The 27057-nt window shown below is 43.0% G+C and overlaps 1 protein-coding gene across 2 annotated transcripts in view; it reads left to right on the forward strand.

Annotated features, from left to right (window-relative positions):
• Positions 1 to 27057, forward strand: part of LOC120061213 (guanine nucleotide-binding protein G(I)/G(S)/G(T) subunit beta-1-like) — a 73986-nt gene that overhangs the window by 12804 nt on the left and 34125 nt on the right. For both annotated transcript variants that reach the window (XM_039010842.1, XM_039010841.1), the window contains exons 2-4: positions 17205 to 17311; positions 23183 to 23221; positions 23694 to 23800. In XM_039010842.1, coding sequence (XP_038866770.1) covers positions 17255 to 17311; positions 23183 to 23221; positions 23694 to 23800 — 203 coding nt within the window. In that variant the 5' untranslated portion in view covers positions 17205 to 17254. The remainder of the gene's footprint in view (positions 1 to 17204; positions 17312 to 23182; positions 23222 to 23693; positions 23801 to 27057) is intronic.

The following is a 27057-nucleotide window of genomic DNA, read 5'->3' on the forward strand; positions in this document are numbered from 1 at the left end:
CATGTTCTCAAATGCCATTGAAATGGCAGCAGCGGTATGAGAACCAGCACATTCTTGAGCATGTAATACGGCTTTCCTCAGTAGGAAATCCTCGTCGACCCAGTGTGCTGTCAGACTCATGGGGCTGACGTCGCGGGTCCAAATGTCAGTGGTGAAGCTAATAGCAAGTAGCTCATGGATGTGTTTCAACAATACTGTGTAACTCCAGTAGGGCAACATCTGAAAATAGTGCCTACTTGGTAGTGTGTACCGGTGCTCGACCAGTCGGCGACAGCCAACATCCACGACAGAGAACGGTTGTTTGTCAAGGGCAATGAATTACATTATCTTGGCGTTAATGGATTTCGCCTTTACGTTGTCTCGCTGAAAATTTCTTAATCTTTCTGCTCAACTTGAACTTGTTTAGTGGTTGGAAGTGTGCGCTTAGTATTTTTCTGCTTTTGTTCTGTGTAGCGATGTAACAACGGCACGAAAAATACGTCATCTACCTACGTTATATAGGTATGAACGTCAGCGTTGACAGCGGTTTTGCACATCGGCGTTAAACTAGACATCGGACCGATTTTGGCATATTTCGCTAATATTGTCAGATTTCGATATGCTCAACGATATATCGCGCATCCCTACTAGCTATGTCACATGCTAATATTTTCTTTGGTATTAGTGTGTAGCTACGTTTGCTTGTTAGCCAGCCTGTAGAGAAGAGCATTGCGGATTTTGTAGTCGACCTGAGTTTTAACAGATTTCCACAACGATGTTGCTACCAACCTTATTATAACGCCAAAATGAAACATTTGTTCACAAAAAATATTGTTTTTTGTGTTATTTAACAATGTAAATTATAGGAATAGGTGGATTTTTCCTTTAAAGTAGGTGGCTGACGGCAATGGCTGAGGGTCTCTGCTGCAGTCTTTTTTCACCATGCAATCGTCTTAAAGTAGAGGATGGTTCTTCAAGTTATTGAATAAATGTGTCATGTTGTCGCCACAACTGAGGCACTTTTAACAAAACATTTGCATTTGGTTGACATCGGTTTGCCTGTTGCCGAAATACTGCCATACCACCGAAGATGCACCCTTCGGCACCAAATCGATGTTCTTGTTAGCACTTGCAGCATTCATCTTTCTGACACTGAAGCCCTTAATCTCCTCACCAGCATTTAACTGCACGTTCTAAGCGGGGACAATTGTGATTGGCCAGCATGCCATGCAGAGAGTGAGAGCCCACTTGTGATTGGTCAGCATCCTCTGTGCATTTATAGAGCGAATGAATGGCTTCCAGAGCATCTCATTGGAGGAGGTACCGTAGACTCGTTTTTGTTGTATTAAAGGAGTGTTAGAGAGAGAGAATCACAGCCTCTTGCGATCACATGTCAATATTGCAATTTTGATCTGAATTCGATTAATCATGCAGCCCTCTACCACCCCACTAGTTATCGTTACTCATTGTGTATTTGTTCTTTGTTGTTATTTTTCTATTTCTCTTTCTCTGCATTGTTGGGAATGGCCCGTAAGCATTTCACTGTTAGTCTACACCTGTTTACAAAGCATGTGACCAATAACATTTTGATTTGACTACCGCTATCAGATTGGGGGGAGGGGCAATGTATTTATTTTTTTGTCCACCCACTTTGGTTCTGAAATCATTACCCACTAATTATCTTGTCATTTTTGCGGATTGTGTTTGAGCTAGTAATGTTGGATAGTGGCTACTCATTTCAGTATAGTGATTTCTTTCCTATAGAATTTGGAGTTCACCCTTTCCTCTGACATGTTGTAGTCAATTGGTCTCTGTCCAGTCCCATAGTGTAAAATTGTGAAATGGGTTGCCTCACGTGTAAGCATGCCAATGACTATATGTAGTTCAGGTCCAGGCTGTAGTGCGTGTGTGCTGTCTTCCGAGTGAGTGTCAGCAACAATTATGCATGTCAGTTTCTGCTAATGTCTCCAGTCATAACATGTAGTAGAATTGCAATGTATTTATAAAAAGGACAACATTTTCCTTTGCAAAGAAAGAAGAAATGTAGCCTACCCAGTATTTTTTGCCATCGGTGAGAGTGATTTAATATTAGCCTAAATTATCACTATCCAATAATCACATTTGGAATAGTAGGCCATCTTACATAAGTCTGCTAGGCTACTTAGAATGTAGGTAGCCCAAGACATGCCTCATAATGTTAGAATAAATACCCACGTGAACTTTTCCTCAGCCAACAAGACAAGCAACGAGGAGCTAAATCACTAGCCTGTCAATCTACTATCCCACATAGTAGAAAAGTTGACCTATTCTATTGGTCAGCTTGTCGTTCTGTGCGAGAAAGAAATAGCCTATTCCAAACAGACTGTTGGACAGTTGTGGGACGATCAATCCCAAATTCATAGAACCAATAGGCCGAGGCTCAGGCAATAGATCAGAACGTTTATCATAATGTTGATAACCTATTATTTCTTCACATATGCGCAGGAATGCACACAAGGCAGTAGGCTACACCCAAATGTTCATCCATTATGCAATTAGCGGGAGAACACCCTTGAGCGGTTTCATGTGACCAAGATAAAAGATCATCGGCTAAAATTTTTTCAATTGATTATATGACTAAGATAGTGCCTTTACCCGGTAGTCAATGAAAGTTGATTTTGAAAACCAATAGAACATGAGAGAGGAATGCTACTGGTTTCAATTGCATATGGAAGTCTTTATAAAATAATTTCCTGCATGTTTGGTTGGATTTTGGCGAGGCTACTTAGAATGTACATGCCTCATATGTAGTAAAACATTCAAGTTTCAAACAATTAAGTAAACTCAGCAAAAATAGAAACAACCCTTTTCAGGACCCTGTCTTTCAAAGATAATTTGTGAAAATCCAAATAACTTCACAGATCTTCATTGTAAAGGGTTTAAACACTGTTTCCTATGCTTGTTCTTGTTCAATGAACCATAAACAATTAATGAACTTGGACCTGTGGAACGGTCGTTAAGACACTAACAGCTTACAGACGGTAGGTAATTAAGGTCACAGTTATGAAAACTTAGGACACTAAAGAGGGCCTTCTACTGACTGGAAAAACACCAAACGAAAGATGCCCAGGGTCCCTGCTCATCTGCGGGAACATGCTGCAAGGAGGCGTGAGGACTGCAGATGTGACCAGGGCAATAAATTGCAATGTCCGTACTGTGAGATGCCTAAGACAGCGCTACAGGGAGACAGGACAGACAGCTGATTGTCCTCGCAGTGGCAAACCACGTGTAACAACACCTGCACAGGATCGGTACATCCGAACATCACACCTGCGGGGCAGGTACAGGATGGCAACAACAACTGCCCGAGTTACACCAGGAACGCACAATCCCTCCATCAGTGCTCAGACTGTCCGCAATAGGCTGAGAGAGGCTGGACTGAGGGTTTATAGGCCTGTTGTAAGACAGGTCCTCACCAGACATCACCGGCAACTACGTCGCCTATGGGCACAAACCCACCGTCGCTGGACCAGACAGGACTGGCAAAAAGTGCTCTTCACTGATGTCACAGCATCATCGAACTGAGCTTGTCATCGCAGGCAATCTCAATGCTGTGTGTCACAGGGAAGACATCCTCCTCCCTCATGTGGCACCCTTCCTGCAGGCTCATCCTGACATGACCCCCCAGCATGACAATGCCACCAGCCAAACGGCTCGTTCTGTGCGTGATTTCCTGCAAGACAGGAATGTTAGTGTTCTGCCATGGCCAGCGAAGAGCCCAGATCTCAATCCCATTGAGCACGTCTGGGACCTGTTGGATCGGAGGGTCAGGGCTAGGGCATTTCCCCCCCAGAAATGTCTGAGAACTTGCAGGTGCCTTGGTGGAAGAGTGGGGTAACATCTCACAGCAAGAACTGGCAAATCTGGTGCAGTCCATGAGGAGGAGATGCACTGCAGTACTTAATGCAGCTGGTGGCCACACCAGATACGGACCGACTTTTGATTTTGACCCCCCCCCCCCCTTTTTTCAGGGACACATTATTCCATTTCTGTTAGTCACATGTCTGGAACTTGTTCAGTTTGTCTCAGTTGTTGAATCTTATGTTCATACAAATATTTACACGTTAAGTTTGCTGAAAATAAACGCAGTTGACAGTAAGAGGACGTTTTTTGCTGAGTTTATAACAGAGAACAGGGACTGATCATCCTGCACAAGCAAGCCATGGTCAAACACTGTGTGGAGTTTGCTTTCAGGCCGGTCAGATGGTAGTCTAGTCACCTGTGAGACTCTTTTGGGAGGATGCGCTGTCGCCACTTCCGCTGGATGTTTCGACAAGGAGAGCCAAGTGCAGCATAGGAAACGCCTGTTTTAGAAACTCAACACTGCACTTCCTGGGGTAGAGGCAGTGTGCTGACATGCAACGAATCAGTGGCTGCATAATCAATGCTTGGAGTTTGTCAGAATTTGTGGGTTTTTGTTTGTCCACCCACCTCTATAGGATTGTGACCACGTTCTCAATGGGATTAAGGTCTGGGGAGTTTCCTGGCCGTGGGCCCAAAATATTGATGTTTTGTTCACCGAGCCACTTAGTTATCACTTTTGCCTTATGGCAAGGGGCTCCAGCATAGCACTGACTATCTGGCTGTGGAACACCTTGGAAGGAATACCTGTCCACTTCTCCTCTTGCTTTTTAAAGGAGCAGATCTCTTCATGAGGTAAATAGTGCCCAGGGAATAGTGTATGCATGGTTAAATCGGGAGGAGAAAAAAGTTCACTGAACTTCCAACCGGTCAAAACCATTCGTATTTTGAGATGGAGGTGAAATCGAAAGTTGTGCTATACACTGAGTGTACAGAACATTACATGAGACTGACCAGATGAAAGCTATGATCCCTTTATTGTCACTTGTTAAATGCACTTCAGTCAGTGTAGATGAAAGGGAGGAGACGGGTTAAAGAAGGATTTTTAAGCCTTGAGAATATTGAGACATGGATTGTTTATGTGTGCCATTCAGAGAGTGAATGGCAAGACATATTAAGTGCCTTTGAACAGGCTTTGGTAGTACAGTGCCTTGCAAAAGTATTCATCCCCGTTGGCGTTTTTCCTTTTTTGTTGCATTACAACCTGTAATTTGAATTTATTTTTATTTGGATTTCATGTAATAGACATACACAAAATGGTCCAAATCGGCGAAAGGAAAAAATATATGTATTCACCCCCTTTGCTATGAAGCCCCTAAATAAGATCTGGTGCAACCAATTACCTTCAGAAGTCACATAATTAGTTAGATTCCACACAGGTGGACTATAAGTGTCACATGATCTGTGTGTGTGTGTATATATATATATATATATATATATATATATATATATATATATATATATATATATATATATACATACATACATACATACATACATACATACATACATACATACATACATACATACATACATACATACATACATACATACAGTCGTGGCCAAATATTAATATCCACAAAGTTTGCTGCTTCAGTGTCTTTAGATATTTTTGTCAGATTTTACTGAAGTATAATTACAAGCATTTCATAAGTGTCATAGGCCTTTATTGACAGTTACATGAAGTTGATGCAAAGAGTCAATATTTGCAGTGTTGACCCTTCTTTTTCAAGACCTCTGCAATCTGCCCTGGCATGCTGTCAATTAACTTCTGGGCCACATCCTGACTGATGGCAGCACATTCTTGCATATTGAATGCTTGGCGTTTGTCAGAATTTGTGGGTTTTTGTTTGTCCACCCGCCTCTTGAGGATTGACCACAAGTTCTCAATGGGATTAAGGTCTGGGGAGTTTCCTGGCCATGGACCCAAAATATCGATGTTTTGTTCACCGAGCCACTTAGTTATCACTTTTGCCTTATGGCAAGGTGCTACATCATGCTGGAAAAGGCATTGTTCGTCACCAAACTTTTCCTGGATGATTGGGAGAAATTTCTCTGAGGATGTGTTGATACCATTCTTTATTCATGGCTGTGTTCTTAGGCAAAATTGTGAGTGAGCCCACTCCCTTGGCTGAGAATCCTGGTCTCAGGATGCTTTACTGTTGGCATGACACAGGACTGATGGTAGCGCTCACCTTGTCTTCTCAGGACAAGCTTTTTTTCCGGATGCCCCAAACAATCGGAAAGGGGATTCATCAGAGAAAACGACTTTACCCCAGTCCTCAGCAGTCCAATCCCTGTACCGTTTGCAGAATATCAGTCTGTCCCTGATGTTTTTCCTGGAGAGAAGTGGCTTCTTTGCTGCCCTTCTTGACACCAGGCCACCCTTTAAAATTATTTTCCTCACTGTGCGTGCAGATGCACTCACACCTGCCTGCTGCCATTCCTGAGCAAGCTCTGTACTAGTGGTGCCCTGATCCCGCAGCTGAATCAAATTTAGGAGACGGTCCTGGCGCTTGCCGGACTTCCTTGGGTGCCCTGAAGCCTTCTTCACAACAATTGAACCGCTCTCCTGGAAGTTCCTGATGATCTGATAAATTATTGATTTAGGTGCAATCTTACTGGCAGCAGTATCCTTGCCTGTGAAACCCTTTTTTTGCAAGGCTTTGATGACGGCATGTGTTTCCTTGCAGGTAACCATGTTTGAGATGGAGAACAATGATTCCAAGCACCACCCTCCTTTTGAAGCTTCCAGTCTGTTATTCGAACTCAATCAGCATGACAGAGTGATCTCCAGCCTTGTCCCCGTCAACACTCACACCTGTGTTAACGAGAGAATCACTGACATGTCAGCTGGTCCTTTTGTGGCAGGGCTGAAATGCAGTGGAAATGTTTTTGGGGGATTCAGTTAATTTGCATGGCAAAGAGGGACTTTGATCAGATGAATTGCAATTAATTACACTCTTCATAACATTCTGGAGTAAAAAAAATTATATTTATGTCATTCTCAACTTTCGCCACAACTGTTCTGAAAGTCCCCAGAGTCTGCAACACCACCAAGCAAGCGGCACCATGAAGACCAAGGAGCTCTCCAAACAGGTCAGGGACAAAGTTGTGGAGAAGTAGAGATCAAGGTTGGGTTATAAAAAATATCTGAATCTTTGAACATCCCACGGAGCACCATTTTTAAATCCATTATAAAAAATAAAATAAACTTTTTCGGTCTTCCAGAGATTTGAATGGGACGGAGGTTCACCTTCTAGCAGGACAATGACCCTAAGCATACTGCTAAAGCAACACTCGGGTGGTTTAAGGGGAAACATTTAAATGTTTGGAATGGCCTAGTCAAAGTCCAGACCCCAATCCAATTGAGAATCTGTGGTATGACTTAAAGATTGCTGTACACCAGCGGAACCCATCCAACCCATCCAGCAATTTTGCCTTGAAGAATGGGCAAAAATCCCAGTGGCTAGATGTGCCAAGCTGATAGAGACATACCCCAAGAGACTTGCAACTCTAATTACTGCAAACGGTGGCACTACAAAGTATTGACTTTGGGGGGTGAATAGTTATGCACGCTCAAGTTCTGTTTTTTTTGTGTCTTATTTACTTCACAATGAAAAATATTTTGCATCTTCAAAGTGGTAGGCATGTTGTGTAAATTCAATGATAAAACCCCCCAAAAATCAGTTTTAATTCCAGGTTGTAAGGTAACAAAATAGAAAAAAATCTAAGGGGGTGAATACTTTCGCAAGCCACTGTAGTTGCCAGGCGCACAGGTTCGTGTCAAGAACTGCACCGCTGCTGAGTTTTTTTTTACGCTCAACCATTTCCCGTGTTTATCAAGAATGCTCCACCACCCAATGGACATCCAGCCATCTTGACAGAACTGTAGGAGTCAACATGTGCCAGCATCCCTGTGGAACGCTTTTGACATCTTGTAGAGTCCATGCCCGATGAATTGAGGCTGTTCTGAGGGCATACGGGGGTGCAAATCAATATTTGGAAGTAGGTGTGTCAACGTTTTAAATGAAGTTGTGATCCTTAACATTCAGAAAATCCCTAACCACATTTAAAAAAAATAATAATAATAAATAAATAAAAATCCCAATTCAGTTATCACAAAACATATTTTCTGTGTTATAGCCGATAGGCTGTAAAGGCTTGGGGAAGATGTGTAGTTCAAATAAAACCAGAAAGTAAGAGGCAAATTTTAGGTTCACTTAAAGACTTGGCCAGATGCAGATTACCAAAACATATGAGCATGCTTCTGCCCCTCTCTCCCTAACGCTAGCCTGCCTGCTCTGTCTCTTTGCTAATGATACAAGTGTGTGTTTGGTCTGTTGCGTCTAGAAAATCCTATCTATTCATGACACTGTCTTTAGGCCAGTCTTGCGAGCGCGGGGTAGCCTACTCTTCGTTTTTGCCTCATGAAATTATTACAGTAGGCTTCAGGTAGCCTGTATCGATTACGCTTTTCAGACATAATGGAATGTGGCCCCTTGAAACTAAAGTCTAGTTCTGGTTGCCTAGTAATATCAATCCAATGATCTCGAGCCTCTGCGCGCAGACCATTCTCGCCTAAAAAAAATACTTTAAAGTTTATTATACTGTGACATACCAAGAAAATTAATAGAAATAAAACAGTACCATAAGAAAAAAATTATGAACCACAACACGTCAATCAGCGACCTTTGTTGACGGGGAAAAATACAATATTTACGCCTGTGCAGAATTCTGTCGAAGGGTAAAAACCTGATGTGGCACTTTGTTTAATTGTCTGAAATGTTATCTATTGTCGCTATGGTCATGTTACTGTACCTGCGTTCTATGTCTGTAAAGGATTGTGGTACACTACCGTCTGGCCTTGGAGTGCTGCAGAGATGGTTGTCCTTCTGGAAGCTTCTCCCATCTGAGAGGAGCTCTGTCAGTGACCAAGGCCCTTCTCCCCCGATTGCTCAGTTTGGCCGAGCGGCCAACTCTAGTAAGAGTCTTGGTGGTTACAAACTACTTCCATTTAAGAATGATGGAGGCCACTGTGTTCTTGGGAACCTTCAATGCTGCAGAATTGTTTTGGTACCCTTTCCCAGTTGGACCTCTACGGAAGTTTTGGCTTGGTTTTTGCTCTGACATGCACTGTCAACTGTTGGACCTTTATAGACAAGTGTGTGCCTTTCCAAATCATGTCCAATCAATTGAATTTACCACAGGTGGACTCAAAGTTGTAGAAACATCTCAATCGAAACAGGATACATCTGAGCTCAATTTTGAGTCTCATAGCAAAGGGTCTGAATACTTATTATTATTCAGTATTTGTTTTTATTTGTAATACATTTGCAAACATGTCTAAAAACCTGTTTTCACTTTATCATTATGGGGTATTGTGTGTAGATTGAGGAAATTACAAATGTAATCCATTTTAGAATAAGGCTAATGTAACAATGTGGAAAAAGTGAAGATCTGAATTCTTCCCGAATGCGCTGTATAGCTGGCAAACAGTAGTGAATTTCAAACAAGTGCAACTTGATTAGCTCACAAAAACGATTTGGGATCGGTGTCCCTTCCACGGGACAGTTGAGCTAATGTAGGCTACTGCGATTAGCATGAGGTAGTAAGTAACAAGAACATTTCCCAGGACATAGACATCTGATATTGTCAGAAAGCTTAAATTCTTGTTAATCGAACTGCTCTGTCCAATTTACAGTAGCGATTACAGTGAAATAATACCATGCTATTGTTTGAGGAGAGTGCACAATTTTGAACGTGAAAAGTTATTAAGAACAAATTCTTACTTACAATGATGGCCTACCAAAAGGCAAAAGTCCTCCTGCGGGGATGGGGGGCCGGGATTAAAAATGTAGGACAAAATACACATCACGATGAGAGACAACACTACAAAGAGACCAAAAAGACTACAACATAGAATGGCAGCAACACATGGAAACACAACATGGTAGCAGCACAAAACATGGTACAAACATTTTTGGGCACATACAACAGCACAAAGGGCAAGAAGGTAGACAATACATCATGCAAAGTAGCCAAAACTGTCAGTACGAGTGTCCATGATTGAGTCTTTGAATTAAGAGAGAGAACTGTTTACAGAGATGACCAGTTTACAGAGGAGCATAGAGGTCAGTGATGTGTCCTGTAAGGAGCAACGGTGGCAAATCTGATGGCCGAATGGTAAAGAACATCTAGCCGCTTGAGAGCACCCTTACCTGCCGATCTATAAATTACATCTCCGTAATCTAGCATGGGTAGGACGGTCATCTGAATCAGTGTTAGTTTGGCAGCTGGGGTGAAAGAGGAGCGACTACGATAGAGGAAACCAAGTCTAGATTTAACTTCAGCCTGCAGCTTTGATATGTGCTGAGAGAAGGACAGTGTACCGTCTAACCATACTCCCAAGTCCTTGTATGAGGTGACTACCTCAAGCGCTAAACCCTCATAGGTAGTAATCACACCTGTGGGGAGGTGCATTCTTCTTACCAAACCACATGCCCTTAGTTTTGGAGATGTTTAGAACAATGTTAAGGGCAGAGAAAGCTTTGTTGTAGAGCGTTTAACTTGTTATAGATAGGGGGCAGCATTTTCACGTTTGGATGAAAAGCGTGCCCAGAGTAAACTGCCTGCTACTCAGTACCAGTTGCTAATATATGCATATTATTAGTAGATTTGGATAGAAAACACTCTGAAGTTTCTAAAACTGTTTGAATGATGTCTGTGAGTATAACAGAACTCATATGGCAGGCGAAAACCTGAGAGAAATCCAACCAGGAAGTGGGAATGTGAGGTTTGTAGTTTTTCAAAGCATAGCCTATCGAATACACAGTGTCTATGGGGTCATTTTGCACTTCCTAAGGCTTCCACTCAACAGTCTTTGGAACATTGTCAACAGTCTTTAGAACATTGTTTGACGCTTCTACTGTAAAGTGGGGCCGAATGAAAGGGGAATGAGTCAGGGCTCTGGCAGAATGCCAGGAGCTCGTGACGCTCGTTCACGTGAGGGCGAGCTCTGTTCCATTGCTTTTCTGAAGACAAAGGAATTCTCCGGTTGGAACATTTTAAGATTTATGTTAAAAACATCCTAAAGATTGATTCTATACTTCGTTTGACATGTTTCTACGGACTGTAATATGACTTTTCGTCTGAACCTTTGCCTGGACCTGCCCGCGTGTCGTGAGTTTAGATTGTGTACTGAATGCGCAAACCAAAAGGAGTAATTTGGACATAAATGATGGACTTTATGGAACAAATCAAACATTTATTGTGGAACTGGGATTCCTGGGAGTGCATTCTGACGAAGATCATCAAAGGTAGGTGAATATTTATAATGCTATTTCTGACTTATGTTGACTCCAACATGGCGGATATCTTCTTGGGTTGTGTATGTCTCTGAGCGCCGTACTCAGATTTATTGCATGGTTTGCTTTTTCCGTAAAGTTTTTTTGAAATCTGACACCGGTTGCACTTGTATCTTTTATTAATGTTTATTATGAGTATTTCTGTGATTTGACGTGGCTCTGTGCAAATTCACGGGATGTTTTGGAGGCAAAGCCAAATGTAGCGGAACCCCAGTCCTAGACAGGTTAACACAACATCCGGGGAGGGGCCAGCTCAGTATAAGCCTGTATCATCTGCATAAAAATTGATGAGAGAGCTTCCTACTGCCTGTGCTATGTTGTTGATGTAAATTGAGAAGAACGTGGGGCCTAGGATCGAGCATTGGGGTACACCCTTGGTGACAGGCAGTGGCTGAGAGAGCAGATGTTCTGACATTATACACTGCACTCTTTGAGAGAGGTAGTTAGCAAACCAGGCCAAAGACCCCTCAGTCACACCAATACTCCTTAGCCGGCCCATAAGAATGGAATGGTCTACCGTATCAGAAGCTTTGGCCAAGTCAATAAAAATAGCAGCAAAACATTGCTTAGAATCAAGGGCAATGGCAATGACATCATTGAGGACCTTTAAGGTTGCAGTGAAACATACATAACCTGAGCGGAAACCAGATTGCATACCAGAGAGAATACTATAGACATCAAGAAAGCCAGTCAGTTGATTATTGTTAAGTTTTTCCAACACTTTTGATAAACAAGCAAAATAGAAATAGGATCAGCTTGATCTCCCCCTTTAAATAAAGGATGAACCGTGGCTGCCTTCCAAGCAATGGGAACCTCCCCAGGGAGAAGAGACATGCGTGGCGATGATATGGGCAGCAACCTTAAAGAAGAAATGGTCTAAACCATCTGCCCCAGATGTTTTTTGGGGGGTCAAGTTTAAGGAGCTTCTTTAGCACCTCGGACTCAGTGACCACTTGTAGGGAGGAACTTTGTAGCGGGTCAGGGTAAAAAGAGGGAGGAGCATTGGGTTAACGTGTTGATTATACTTACCTTTTTACACTGTTCATTTTTTCAACCAAGTGTCTGTGCTTCCGCACCCTTCCTTTTGAGCGCAACACCGGGCACTCTCTGTGGTCTCACCAGCTGTAGAGCAGTCTGTCTTTATTGGTGTTGAAACCATCCACTATGCGCACAGTTATGAGCAACAACTTTGAAGGGAAACTTATAGAAAGTTCAAACAAACACTTGCTCATGCTTTTCTTTAGGTAACAGTAATACAATTTGCACTGAAGTAGCTAGCCTGGGTATGCTAATGTTGGCTAGCTAACCAAACAAGAATGTTTAGAGTGCCATGGATAAATGTCTAGATTCAGCAAACAGTTCCTACAATGATTTTAACCAGAACAGAAAAAATTCTAGTTTGTTGAAAAACATGGATAAGAAGTAGCGTAGGCTAGATCTAATATTTGTGGCTATGATATGTTATATCAGACCTAGCTAATTTTGTTATTTTCTTAGAATACAGTTTTTGTTCCCCTACAATAAAAATACATTAACTACAACCAATGTATAATATTTTTTATGAAATTGCAAATCTCTGTTTATAGTCTGTAATAAAAGATGTATGCCAAGATAAACTTTGGAGTCAATGACCGCAAGGCAAATGGAGTTATGTCATGGTTGGTTTTGGGTTAAGTGAATGGCCACAGTGTGTGGCTCGTGTGTAGTAGCACCGATCTCTTAGGCTGCTAACTTAAGAGGCTCCCAGTAGCAGCAAGGTGACTGGGTGTGTGCGTCTGCTCCACCGGGCTCTTAATGCCTTGAAGGTTACCACACCCTGTTCCCCTTCACCAAGGGGTTAATTAGCAGCTCTCCTCCCCATCGTCCTCTGCTTGTTCACTCTCATTAGGTTAATCTGGCTCTGTCCTTCACCTCCCTTCCCTGTATCTTCCTGTGCACTAGAACATCTCCCTGCCTACCCGCCCGACCTGCCTTAGTCCTCAACCTCATGCCATGGGGAGGAGCTTCCCTCTTCTTCCCTCCCCTCTGCGGTTTACATCACAATAGCCCACCAACCTCCCACGTCAATTCATGTTGAGTCTCGCCTACTTGTTTTTACATTTACGTTATTTTAGCAGACACTCTTATCCAGAGCGACTTACAAGGGCATTTAGGTTTAAGTGCCTTGCTCACGGGCACACCGGCATATTTTTTCCCCCACCTCGTCCGCTCGGGATTCTAACCAGCGGCCTTTTGGTTACTGGCCCAACAACACCTGCCACCTGTTCATGTGTACGGGTTCTGATTCGTTAGTTGTCTTTTTCCATTTAGAATAAATCAGGTCTGTTTTAATGGTATTGTTAATATGAATAACGTTAACATACATATCGGGGGTAGGAGGAATTGGGTTCTGAAAAGTAATTCATTTGACTGCTTTGTCTCTGAGCCAATAATGTGATTGAAAAGGAGGCCTGATAATGTCTGTTATTCACTTTTACTCTGATCAAATCTATAGCTGTTATACTATGGGAAGTAATAAATTGCTACGATGCTTTTGAAAATGAAGGCATTCCTCAACGGTTTAAGGTTTTTAGGCTTCCCTATGTCAAATGGCCGTACAATGTGAAGTCAGGGCTTGATACAGAACTAAATGTTGTTTTGCTTTATAGGAAGAAATGCCTTTAAAGCTCTGGTGCAGAGTCTAATTTCACTTCCCTCTCCCCTTGTCACTGCGTGTGCTTGAGATGATGGAACCGATAGGACTGGCTGGAAAATGTGAAGTCTTCTTCCCTCGTCCTCTACCTCTCTAAAAATAGCCGGCTGAGAGTGAAGGCAGCAGTGTAGAGACACACTATCAGCACACTCCCACCACCGGAACAGAAAAATCCCCTCCTGAATTAGGCTTGGGCGATATAGCGGGGTATTTTGAAATACCTATGTTGTTTTTCAATACCAAAAATAATAATGTATTATTTTGGGTTTGGGAGCACCCCTGTCTCGCTGGGACTGCGGTGGTATGTGCTATGCTTACTGCTTATAACTAACTATAAGTTAACTATAACTATAAGAAATCTAAGATGTGTCAAATCTAGCTCAGGGCTCCAGCTATGCATTTGGTTTGTTAGCTAAGTGGATAAGATTCTTGGTTACAGCAGATACATTAAATCTCCTTCTGGATCAAGATCCCCGTTGCCTTAATTGTTTGGTGCGCCAAATCTTTTTGGAGGTAATACTGTATACCCAAGTATGGTATAGAAGCGGTATTACTGTATGAAAATCTGGATACCGCCCAACCCTACTCTGAATCAGACTTCTGCCACCATCATAGAGCTCCCCCACAAAGAAATATCACACTTATATCACCAAGGTATACTCCCCCCCCCAAATTCTACTTCTGCCAACATTTATAGAGCCCCACTCATATTTCTGCCACCATGGCTGGGTTAATTGCCGTCAGTTTGACCAATTTTGCTGGTACTTATTCCATCTCAATTTGAATATTAAAGCCCCTTTGTTTGCATTTATTGGACTATTGTAAGAGGATTTACAAATGTATTTTGTCCACCAGCATCTGATATGGTCCAATTTATACAGCCTAGATATCCCTATTCAAGGCATCCTGTAGTTTAGAATACTCACAGTAGGCCTTACTACTCACTTCCACTTTTCCTTGTAAGGGTATTTAGTTAAAATAGCGACGGGTTTTTATGTAGAGTTTGGAGGTCCATGTCTGTATAGCTTTGGTTCTGTGAAAAGGCCACACGCAGGTCCTGCTAACTGGCTCTGACACCAAGGCTCTCGTCAGGGAAAAGACTAGAAGAATTAGAGATATTACCATGACACATTTTTATCAACAAGATTAGGGGGCTAAGTCGCATTGCTTAGAATCAAACATAGTTAGCCCCACGGGCCAATCAGGTAGCTGATGAGATGTGTCAGGTGTTTGAAGGAAAAGGTCTTGTCATTCAGAAGGTCTCCAAGCTCTTAGGACCCACAACCTGTACGCAAAAGTCAGAGTGAAAGGGAGGTAAGGAAAATCCAGACAGGATGGTAAATGTTTTGTACAACTGTGATAGTCTACACCAGCCATACTCAATAGGCGGACCGCAGTCCAGATCCGGACCTAGAATTGGGTCAACACGGGCCGCCGCGCCCCCCCCTCCCCAAAAAAAGGGTCGGTGTTGCTTGGGTCACGTGGTGGGAGATTGTTACAACGCCGATGAATTAAAATATCTATCCGGACTTTTGCCACCTAGGAAGTTTGTGACCGGACCTTCTCAAATAGAATTTGAGTACCGGTGGTCTACATACAATTCAGAAATGTGGATATTAGTAGGCCGAGTGTTTCTTTAACTGTGAGTTAATGATAAAGGTGGATGTAATGGTTGGCACAAAAGTTTAAAGAAATGCTCTACTTTATATCTATTACCTAAGTACATTGAAGATTGTCAGCAATTTCCTCCATTGGCTGAATTCATTTACCCATATCGTAGTCAATCCTGTGACTCGTAAAGCCGGAAGCCTGTTAATGTACGAACACAAAAGACCACAATTTGTCTTGTAAAAATCAATGGCAACTGGTTGATACTGACAATGGGCTCTTTATTTTTGTGAACCGTTTGGTAGAAATGTAAGATGAGCATTGTTGCATAGTGCTTGTGCTAGCATTAGTGCTTAGCAGTCTCCATCAGCCAATAATGATCTTCAACCCAGACAGTCAATATGCAGAACTTTCAACTTGTAGCATTTATACCTACACTAATTAGCCTATACGTTTGTTTTTGTATTTCCTGTTCTTTCTCCAGAGAATGTGTCAGGGATAAGCCCGTTGACCAAAGGATTGGGGTCAGCGGGATAGCCACTGCTTTTAGGATCATCAGCAGGTTTTGTCTTAGCCGGATTTGGCTGGAGGAGCTGAATCAACTGTGTCCCAGGATTACAGGGATGACATTGGAAGGAGAGTTCTGAGCCCACTGACCAGGGCCAGAGCATCTGAGAGCTCCACTAGTGCCTGCCCTTCTCACCTGAGCACCTCTGGGCTAGAACTAACTCACAGAACACACTCGGCTCCTCTCGTTTCACGCTCCAGCACTCTTCGTTCGGCAAGCCAAAGGAGGGGTATGTTCTCAAGGGTTTCGCAGACTGAATGGATTTCCGCCAATGGATTTTAATTTAGCCTCAGTTGTCCAGGAATGGCTACCAGCTGCCAAGTGCCAGATGTTTGCCTCGGGTTGGCCAGTGTATAGCGAGGGGGAGAGATTTTGCATAATAAAAATTAAAAAAGTGATCTTTAGCACAAACTAGCTGCAGAATCCTGTTGCTAGGTAACCGTTTCAGGCTGGCAAGGACACATCTTGGGTTCTCTAGAAAGGGTTGGGATTCTGTGATTCACAGTGAGTTTGTGTGTGCCTTATGGATCTTTCAGAGGGATGTTGTGTGATTCTGAGCAGGAATATGCTTTGCTGTGTATTTTACTGAAGCTAGTGTATGCTGAGTCCAAATGGTGAACAATTTCTTCAGTTATTTTCTTGGATGTTACATGAACACCGCTTCAGTTTCTCCTATCTTTCACAGCACTAAGGTATTAGCTTGAACATCTAAAGGCTACCATTTAGAAATAGCAGCTTACCATAACATGGTCTCTGGAACATTCAACCCTACTTGCCCTGAGCTTGTCCTTGCTGTTTCAGGAATTGCGTCTCAAGCATATTGAGCCTGTCTCAGGGATTTGGACCGTCACTTTGAGCTGATGGTCTTGTTAGGGCCCCTGTAACAGCTGTTTATTGAGCTGCCTGTGTGTACCAGACCTGGGTTCAGAGAGCATGAGTTTGCCTGGAATTGGGCTGGGTTTGTACTTTTTAGGACTGATTCAGATTTCAAATACAGTTTGAGTACCGCTAAGTGAGTACCGCTAATTGCTAATAGGAGAAACGGTGTGTGACCAAGGTGTTGAGTTTGTCCCTCTTTCTTGCCCCTCAGATCAGCAGGAGTCCCGGCGGCGGAGCGAGGCACACCATTAGCAGAGGAAAATGAGCGAACTGGACCAGCTACGCCAGGAGGCCGAGCAGCTCAAGAACCAGATCAGAGTATGTCCTCCACAATCGTCCTCTCCCTGCTTTCTTCTCATAAATGCATTGGGAATGTCTGTGCAGTGATTTTACATGGCACCACAAGAGGGAACTACAATTCACCAGCTGTCCCGAAAGTTAACAAAAACGTTGTTCTCAGTTGAACATTCCGATTTAAAATTTTAGCACTTTAAAATGCTTCAAACTATAACGTACTCCTGCACCTATTTTAGTCACAGCCAATTCTCTCATAACTCGCTAGCTGCTGTGAAATCTCTCTGCAAGATACTAGTAGCAAGCTGAATGGCAAAAGTGAGAACTGTTTAATTTGTGATAAGTTGTCAGTTTTGATTAGGGCTGGAAATTATAAGATATAGATATATATATATAGCGACTCTTACGATTCTATATGTATTCCGATTCAGTACTGTGGTTTTGTTGCGGTTCCATGGTCCAATCATATTGCTCACTGTCTGCTGCAAAGGGGCAATTGAGCCTTGAGGAAATACGTCTTGATCATTCATGGAAAATAAAATTGCCGTAAACAAATTGGCTTCCTATTTAAAATGAAGATGGTGCACAACCTATGAAGGAAGAAGTCTGGAGTTTTGGTGCAGGAACAGTCAACTAGCGCAAAAATAGGTTTGCGATATTGTCAAACCGTGTCAAACTCACATCGTTTTCATAGTGTATCCTAATTCAGCCGAATGAACATAAACTCACAGGGCCTAGTGCCCCACCTTCCTTGCTTTTCTCATGCGATTGGCCCCACCTTCCATACTGAGTGATGACCGCACTATACCTTCCATACTGAGTGATGACCGCACTATACCTTCCATACTGAGTGATGACCGCCCTATACATGTTTGATCAAAGAATAAGGAATTAGAATAATAATTTAGTTAAGAGCTGTGTTTGAGGCTGTAGTATGATTGGCTTAGCTCTTACCTCCCTGCCTGTTTTCCTTATCCCACTATGATTCAAGGATACAACAATGCAAACACAGATTCAGCATGTGTGTGTGTGTAGCTAGATTTGGGTAGTGTGCTGTGGGTAGATTTAACAGTGAGTTTGTCGAACAAGTTGGAGGAATGTATAGTATGTTAGTGAGATTTAAATGTTTGCTGAGCGTGGTCTGTTCAAGTGTTGCATGAGGTATCCTTGAGGTTCTGTTTTGTGTGTCTCATGAATCATGTAATAGCTTGAAATATGTAGCCTTTAGCTAGCTAGTGTTCTTTTGTACACCAAGTGTACAAAACATGAACACCTGCTCTTTCCGTGACATAGAATGACCAGGAGAATCCAGGTGGAAGCTATGATCCCTTATTGATGTCACTTGTTAAATCCGCTTCAGTCAGTGTAGATGAAGGGGAGAAGACAGGTTAAAGAAGGATTTTTAAGCCTGCGTACAATTGATACATGGATTGTGTATGTGTGCCATTCAGAGGGGGAATGGGCATGACAAAAGATTGAAGTGCCTTTGAACGGGGTATGGTAGTAGGTGCCAGGCACACCGGTTTGTGTCGAGAACAGCAACGCTGCTGGGTTTTGCACACTCAGCAATTTCTTGTGTGTATCAAGAAGAACAACTTTGGAGTCAACATGGGCCAGCATCCCTATGGAACGAATGCTTTCGACACCTTGTGTAGTCCATACCCCGACAAATTGAGGCTGTTTGGAGGGCAGAAGGGGGAGGGATGCATGCAACTCAATATTAGGATGGTGATCTTAATGTTTTGTACAATGTGTGTAGCTTGATTGTTTAGTGTCAGTGTGCTACTGCAATGATTAAAAAACAGTTTGTCTATATAGGTTTAGCGTGCCGATTTTGTGTGTCATATGGATTGAGCAACTAGCACTTCCATTGGCACAATCTGACCGTTCACATTTATCTTGACTTGAAAGGAAATGGTTTAAGGAACAGACTAGATTTATGTTTGATAAGGGTATATACACTGCTCAAAAAAATGAAGGGAACACTAAAATAACACATCCTAGATCTGAATGAATGAAATATTCTTATTAAATACTTTTTTCTTTACATAGTTGAATGTGCTGACAACAAAATCACACAAAAATGATCAATGGAAATCAAATTTATCAACCCACGGAGGTCTGGATTTGGAGTCACACTCAAAATTAAAGTGGAAAACCACACTACAGGCTGATCCAACTTTGATGTAATGTCCTTAAAACAAGTCAAAATGAGGCTCAGTAGTGTGTGGCCTCCACGTGCCTGTATGACCTCCCTACAACGCCTGGGCATGCTCCTGATGAGGTGGCGGATGGTCTCCTGAGGGATCTCCTCCCAGACCTGGACTAAAGCATCCGCCAACTCCTGGACAGTCTGTTGGTGGATGGAGCGAAACATGATGTCCCAGATGTGCTCAATTGGATTCAGGTCTAGGGAACGGGCGGGCCAGTCCATAGCATCAATGCCTTCCTCTTGCAGGAACTGCTGACACACTCCAGCCACATGAGGTCTAGCATTGTCTTACATTAGGAGGAACCCAGGACCAACCGCACCAGCATATGGTCTCACAAGGGGTCTGAGGATCTCATCTCGGTACCTAATGGCAGTCAGGCTACCTCTGGCGAGCACATGGAGGGCTGTGCGGCCCCCCAAAGAAATGCCACCCCACACCATGACTGACCCACCGCCAAACCGGTCATGCTGGAGGATGTTGCAGGCAGCAGAACGTTCTCCACGGCGTCTCCAGACTCTGTCACGTCTGTCACGTGCGTGTGAACCTGCTTTCATCTGTGAAGAGCACAGGGCGCCAGTGGCGAATTTGCCAATCTTGGTGTTCTCTGGCAAATGCCAAACGTCCTGCACGGTGTTGGGCTGTAAGCACAACCCCCACCTGTGGACATCGGGCCCTCATACCACCCTCATGGAGTCTGTTTCTGACCGTTTGAGCAGACACATGCACATTTGTGGCCTGCTGGAGGTCATTTTGCAGGGCTCTGGCAGTGCTCCTCCTGCTCCTCCTTGCACAAAGGCGGAGGTAGCAGTCCTGCTGCTGGGTTGTTGCCCTCCTACGGCCTCCTCCACGTCTCCTGATGTACTGGCCTGTCTCCTGGTAGCGCCTCCATGCTCTGGACACTACGCTGACAGACACAGCAAACCTTCTTGCCACAGCTCGCATTGATGTGCCATCCTGGATGAGCTGCACTACCTGAGCCACTTGTGTGGGTTGTAGACTCCGTCTCATGCTACCACTAGAGTGAGAGCACCGCCAGCATTCAAAAGTGACCAAAACATCAGCCAGGAAGCATAGGAACTGAGAAGTGGTCTGTGGTCACCACCTGCAGAACCACTCCTTTATTGGGGGTTTCTTGCTAATTGCCTATAATTTCCACCTGTTTTCTATTCCATTTGCACAACAGCATGTGAAATTTATTGTCAATCAGTGTTGCTTCCTAAGTGGACAGTTTGATTTCACAGAAGTGTGATTGACTTGGAGTTACATTGTGTTGTTTAAGTGTTCCCTTTATTTTTTTGAGCAGTGTATTTTAAATGGGTACTGGGATCAGTCAAAACTGAGCCTAAATAGGTGGAGTTAGAGGTACACTATACAGACCCCTTGTTCCATTTTTTTTTTAGTTTACAGCCTTATTCTAAAATTGATTCAATAGTTTTTCCCCCCTCATTAATCTACACACAATACCCTGTAATGACAAAGAAAAAAAGGGTTTTTGCAAATTTATATTAAAAAAACTAGTTTTCAGACCCTTTACTCAGTACTTTGTTGAAGTACCTTTGTCAGCGATTACAGCCCTTGAGTCTTCTTGGGTATGATGCTACAAGCTTGGCACACATGTATTTGGGGAGTTTCTCCCATTCTTCTCTGCAGATTCTCTCAAGCTCTGTCAGGTTGGATGGGGAATGTCACTGCGTACCTATTTTCAGGTCTCTCCAGAGATGTTCGATCGTGTTCAAGGCTCTGGCTGGGCCCCTCAAGGACATTCAGAGACTTGTCCCGAAGCCACTCCTGCATTGTCTTGGCTGGTTTTCATCAAGGATCTCTGTACTTTGCTACGTTCATCTTTGCCTCAATCCTGACTAGTCTCCCAGTCCCTGCTGCTGAAAACATCCCCACAGCATGATGCTGCCATTACCATGCTTCAACGTAGGGATGGTGCCAGGTTTCTTCGACCTCATGGTTTGGGTTTTGCTCTGACATGCACTGTCAGCTGTGGGACCTTCTATAGACAGATGTGTGCCTGTCCAAATCATGTCCCATCAATTGAATTTACCACTGGTGTACTTCCAAGTTGTAGAAACATCTCAAGGATGATCAGTGGGAGACAGGATGCACCTGAGCTCAATTTCGAATCTCATAGCAAAGGGTCTGAATAGTTAGGTAAATAGTTTGCTATATTTTTTAAAAATAAAAATTGAATCCTGTTTTCGCTCTGTTATTATGGGGTACTGTGTAGATTACTGCGGGAAAAATATTTAATCCATGTAAGAATAAGGATGTAACCTAACAAAATGTGGGAAAAGTCAAGGGGTCTGAATACTTTCCGAAGACACTATATTCAAAAGTATGTGGACATACCCATTGCTGATAGGTGTATAAATTTGAGCACACAGCCATGCAATCTCCGTAGACAAACATTGGCAGTAGAATGGCCTTACTGAAGAGTTCAGTGACTTTCAACGTGGTACCGTTATAGGGTTCCACCTTTCCAACAAGTCAGTTCGTCAAATGTCTGCCCTGCTAGAGCTTCCCTGGGCAACTGCAAGTGCTGTTATTGTGAAGTGGAAAAGTCTCAAGGAGCAACAACATCTCAGCCGCGAAGTGGTAGGCCACACAAGCTCACGGAACGGGACCGTTGAGTGCTGAAGCACGTAGCACCTAAAAAATCATCTTCCCTCGGTTGCAACACTCACTACAGAGTTCCAAACTGCCTCTGGAAGCAACGTCAGCACAATAACTGTCAGGCGTTTCATTAAATTAGTTTTCATGGCTGAGCAGCCGCACACCATCCTGAGATCACCATGCGCAATGCCAAGCGTCGGCTGAAGTGGTGTAAAGCTTGTTGCCATTGGACTCTGAGCAGGGGAAACACGTTTTCTGCCGTGATGAATCACACTTCACCATCTGGCAGTCCAACGGACAAATCAGGGTTTGGCAACAGCCAGGAGAACGCTACCTGCCCGACTGCATAGTGCCAACTGTAAAGTTTGGTGGAGGAGGAATAATGGTCTGGGGCTGTTTTTCATGGTTTGTGCTAGGCCCCTTAGTTTCAGTGAACGGAAATCTTAACACTATAGCATAAAATTACATTCTAGATGATTCGGTGCTTCCAACTTTGTGGCAACATTTTTGGGAAGGCCCTTTCCTGTTTCAGCATGACATTGCCCCAAGCGAGTTGCATACAGAAATGGTTTGTCGATCAGTGTGGAAGAACCTGACTGGCCTGCACAGAGCCCTGACCTCAACCCCATCAAACAACTTTGGGGTGAATTAGAACGCCCACTGCGAGCCAGGCCTAATCGCTCAACATCCAGTGCCCGACCTCACAAATGCTCTTGTGGCTGAATGGAAGCTAGTCCTCGCAGCAATGTTATTGCGTCAAAGGTGGGACCAACTCCATATTAATGCCCATGATTTTGGATTGAGATATTCATCGAGCAGGTGGCCACATACTTTTGGTCGTGTAGTGTTAGTAAGTGGTAATGTTTATCCGGTCAGTGGGAATGGTAATTGTCTCCGTGATCGCTGAAATTTTTGGCTCACCACTTCGATTAATTGAGGTGGATTTCTTTGAGATATGGTTACGTTATCAAAAGCGTTTGTGGGATAAAATTAAGACTTGGCTATTTCGTTCTTTGAAAATTAAATGTAACTTTTTTTTAAATTATTTTTTTACCTCCAGGATGCCAGGAAAGCGTGTGCGGATGCTACCCTGTCTCAGGTAAGACCCCTTTCCACCTTCACCACTCTGAAACACAAACAGATCCCTTTGAGTGCAGTTCAGACGTGGGGATGGGGAACCACTGAAGTCGACCTCATTATTCAGGATACAGGTGACGGGTCAGGTTAAAGTGTTGTCAAAGCTGAGTAATGGTTAAATTGTGAAAGGCGAGATGCACTGGGGTTCAATGAGTCCACAGCTCAAAGGCTGAGCGTAACTAGCAGCAGAGATAGCTCACTAGAATAGAGACTGCTCTCGCTAGGCTCTGTGTCATCCAGCCAACAAATCCTGGAAGCAGCAGCACCCACTCTATACTTCTGTAAATGCAACATCATGGGAGCTGATAAGGAAAGGCAATGGTTTCACTATAGAGAACCTAGTAAAGGGCATCCCCATTTCCCATGGAGATACACAGCCTATTGTGTCATGGTCATTGATCGTCTCCCCCCCCCCCCCCTTCCCTTCCCTTCAGATCACAGCAAACATCGACCCAATTGGCCGAATTCAGATGCGCACTAGACGGACACTGAGGGGGCATCTGGCAAAAATCTATGCCATGCACTGGGGCACTGACTCGAGGTAATCTTATTTAGCCACTTTCTGTCATTAACTAAATAATCCCCCCCACCCCCAAAAAAAAATCTGTAATGGTGTGTGTTTGTGGGGAAAAAGTTAACTTACAAGTGTTTTTGTGTGCGTACTCTACAGTCACCTCTGAATATGGTCACAGGAGTGTTTTTGTGTGCGCTTCTATGTTTGTGTCGCATGTGTACTGTGTTTGTGCCGGTATCATTGTGTGTGTAAGGGGTGGGATATGCGGGTAGGGAAAACATTTAAAATGGAGTCGTCCTTTGTTCGTGGTGATGCTGGCTGCTAGTCAGTGCTGGTCAGTGCTGGTGACTCCCGTGTTCCTGTCCTAGGAGCCCCCAGCCCAGTCCTGCAGCTTTTACCTCACCTCAGTAACCAGCCAACTAATTACAATACCGCAGGTGTGCCGCTTCGCTCCAGAGATGCCACACCCCACACACACCAAACTGCTTTGTCATCTCGCTTTGTTGCTCTGATTCATTTTTATCGCCCCACCCTAATTAAAAGAATAGACCATTCTTAACCGATGAGCTCACAATGATGCAACAGAAAAATTAGTAAAATAATTATTCCCCAACAGTCACCCCTCCATTTCATATTAACGTGTATTATGGCTGTGACTGTCATGTAATTTTGGATGATGGTAATTCACCGTGATAACAGTTAGAATAGCAAACAAAAAAAAAAAAAAAAAATTAAAATTAAAATGCGCACATTTTCTCCTCCGCTCCTGACTGCATGTGCTGCCATAGAAATATAATGAATAGAACGGAAATCCTCATTCAAGTCAATGATGGCATAATGGGTTGGACTGGTGGTCATTGCAAGTGTACCCATAGGAGCAAAGCAGGAAGTAAAATATGTGCTGTGATTTGTTGATTCAACTGACATTGCAAAAAAAAAAAAATCCATTGCATGATCCTCATCATTGAAATTTACATTCTACATTACCATGAAATGTATTGCATCACAATACCAGGCAGCCATTGCGAGTGTACCCATTGCCCAGGCAACAGACTCATTTGCTTATTTCAGCAAGGAGTAACAAAAAAGTTTCACGTTGTTTAAGAGTCCATGTTATGGCAGAAACAGATTCAACCTCACAAATTCCCAGTTGGCCGTTCGTTCCACACACACACACACAAAATTATATATATTTTTTTACAGTTCACTTTATTTTCAGAGCGGTTTTCATCCATGACCGTCAGTTATATGGTAATTGTGCCAGCCCTAATGTTTGTCTTTGCTTTGGTGGGTTAAAAAGTCTAATTAGTCTACCTGTAGCGAAGTGCAGCTGTCCAAAGAGAAGGCATAATGAAGAAGTATTGACCCGGAGTCGGGTGCTATTCATACACAGGGTCTGTGTGTTCCTCCCACTGCTATTTATAGTCCCGTGCCCTGTGGCTCTCATTTAATTGACTCAGTTTATAAAGGGGGGAATTCCGACTCGCGTTATGCATGCTTAAATGGAACATAATTCCCTTTTTATGCATTTCTCTCAATGCGTATTCTGACCTTTAACTTACACATGAGAATAGTATGCTATTCACCTGCTATTCGTTGGGGGTGGAGGTGTCTACAGATACGCCGTAATCTGACCTTGACTTAATGCCCTAATAATTCTACCACCTTTACGCGTGAGAACCATGAATAAGGTCGTGCGAACCTGTGGTTCCAAGTTTAAAGCGCGTCTACTTTATTTTTTCCGATAATCTCCATGCACTGTAATTTATAAATTGATAAGAGCTAGCTGCGTAAGTAGTCTGTTAGAACGGAATTGTAAATATACACAGCAATTATTTTAGATTTTACCTTATGATCCCTATAGATGAATGTAAAATCAGAAATATGGAATCAAAATGAAGATCATAACATGACATGGTAGGCCTATCGGGAGCCACCGTCAGTAATACCCACATACATTTATAACTGTCACTTTAGTGTTCGTTTCCTTCGATTTATAGTCTTTACCTTTCCTCTGTGATGTCCGTGTAGTTGTTCCTGAGGGCCGCTAACAATAGTGGATCATATTAGGCAGGGCATACCTTCTTTTTTTTGTACACTTTCCCGTTTGTAGCTGGTAGTTTTAAAAATCTACCAACCACTCAATGTTTTTTACCAGCCAAAATATTTTTCCCCCTCTAAAATTACAACAACAAAACACAGAAAAAACAGATGAGCAAGCTTTGTAATGTTTCTAAAACAAATGTATTACTAGTAAGAAGTAATGTGTAACTTTCAAAATACAGAAATCGTACAGGGATGATTTCAAAATGCATCATGTGGGGATGATTTCAAAATGCATCATACGGGGATGATTTCTGTATTTTGAAAGTAACATATAGTATCTTTAAACTTGAGTGCTGACAGTCCCAAAATGTTTTGCTTATGTCAACAATGGACTAATGAAACAAATACCAAAATATTGGTTTTGAGTGGAGTTTTCCTTTAAGAAAAATGTACTGAAAACCCTATTCAATGCAAACTCCAAGAGAAAATATGTTGGCCAGCAAGTGGGAGGGTTTTCAGAGTTTTAATTACATTTATTCAGCACGCACAAGGGAACCACGCCTGTAAAACCTGTTACACACCTGCATAAGGTAAGTCTGAATACGAACTACTGAAGTCTGAATTGTGCCCAATGTGTTTGTCAGAGTGGGAGTGCTGATCTAGGATCAGGTCAACATGTGTATGTTATTGTTTTCATTGGTCTGAAAAGGCCAAACTGATCCTAAGTCAGCACTCCTACTCTGAGAGGGTTTATGAATATGAGCCCAGGACTCCTTCAGGTTTACACCATAGATTTATAAACCATAGACTTAGTGAAGAGGAACGCCTTCTAAAGAGAGTGTCCCAGTCTCTCACCCAACCCCCTCAATGATGACCCTCAACGAGACGGTTTGGCGATTGACAGACTATCTCAGCCACATTTCCAGTTACTTACTACCAGGATTATCTTGGACAGCGTGAGTTTAACTGCTGCCTTTCAGGTTGTGCAACACAGCAGACAATATTTACTATTTGTCAAACGCCGTCAACAAGGTACATCTCTGATTCCATTTGGTTGTTTTTCATTCACAACAAAGCCGCAACAGTCACTTGGAATGCCTCCATCTCCGTCGAGGTGCGGTAGCCTAATGGAAAAGCAGAAGTAATCCAAATGCCAATGTGTAATAAGTAAATGCAAGTGAACGGAGCGGCGCTAAGCTAGCAGAAGAGAGCTAGTTAATGTATTCCACTCCTGCTTT

The sequence above is a fragment of the Salvelinus namaycush genome, chromosome 16, assembly GCF_016432855.1.
Source record: "Salvelinus namaycush isolate Seneca chromosome 16, SaNama_1.0, whole genome shotgun sequence".
NCBI lineage: Eukaryota > Metazoa > Chordata > Actinopteri > Salmoniformes > Salmonidae > Salvelinus > Salvelinus namaycush.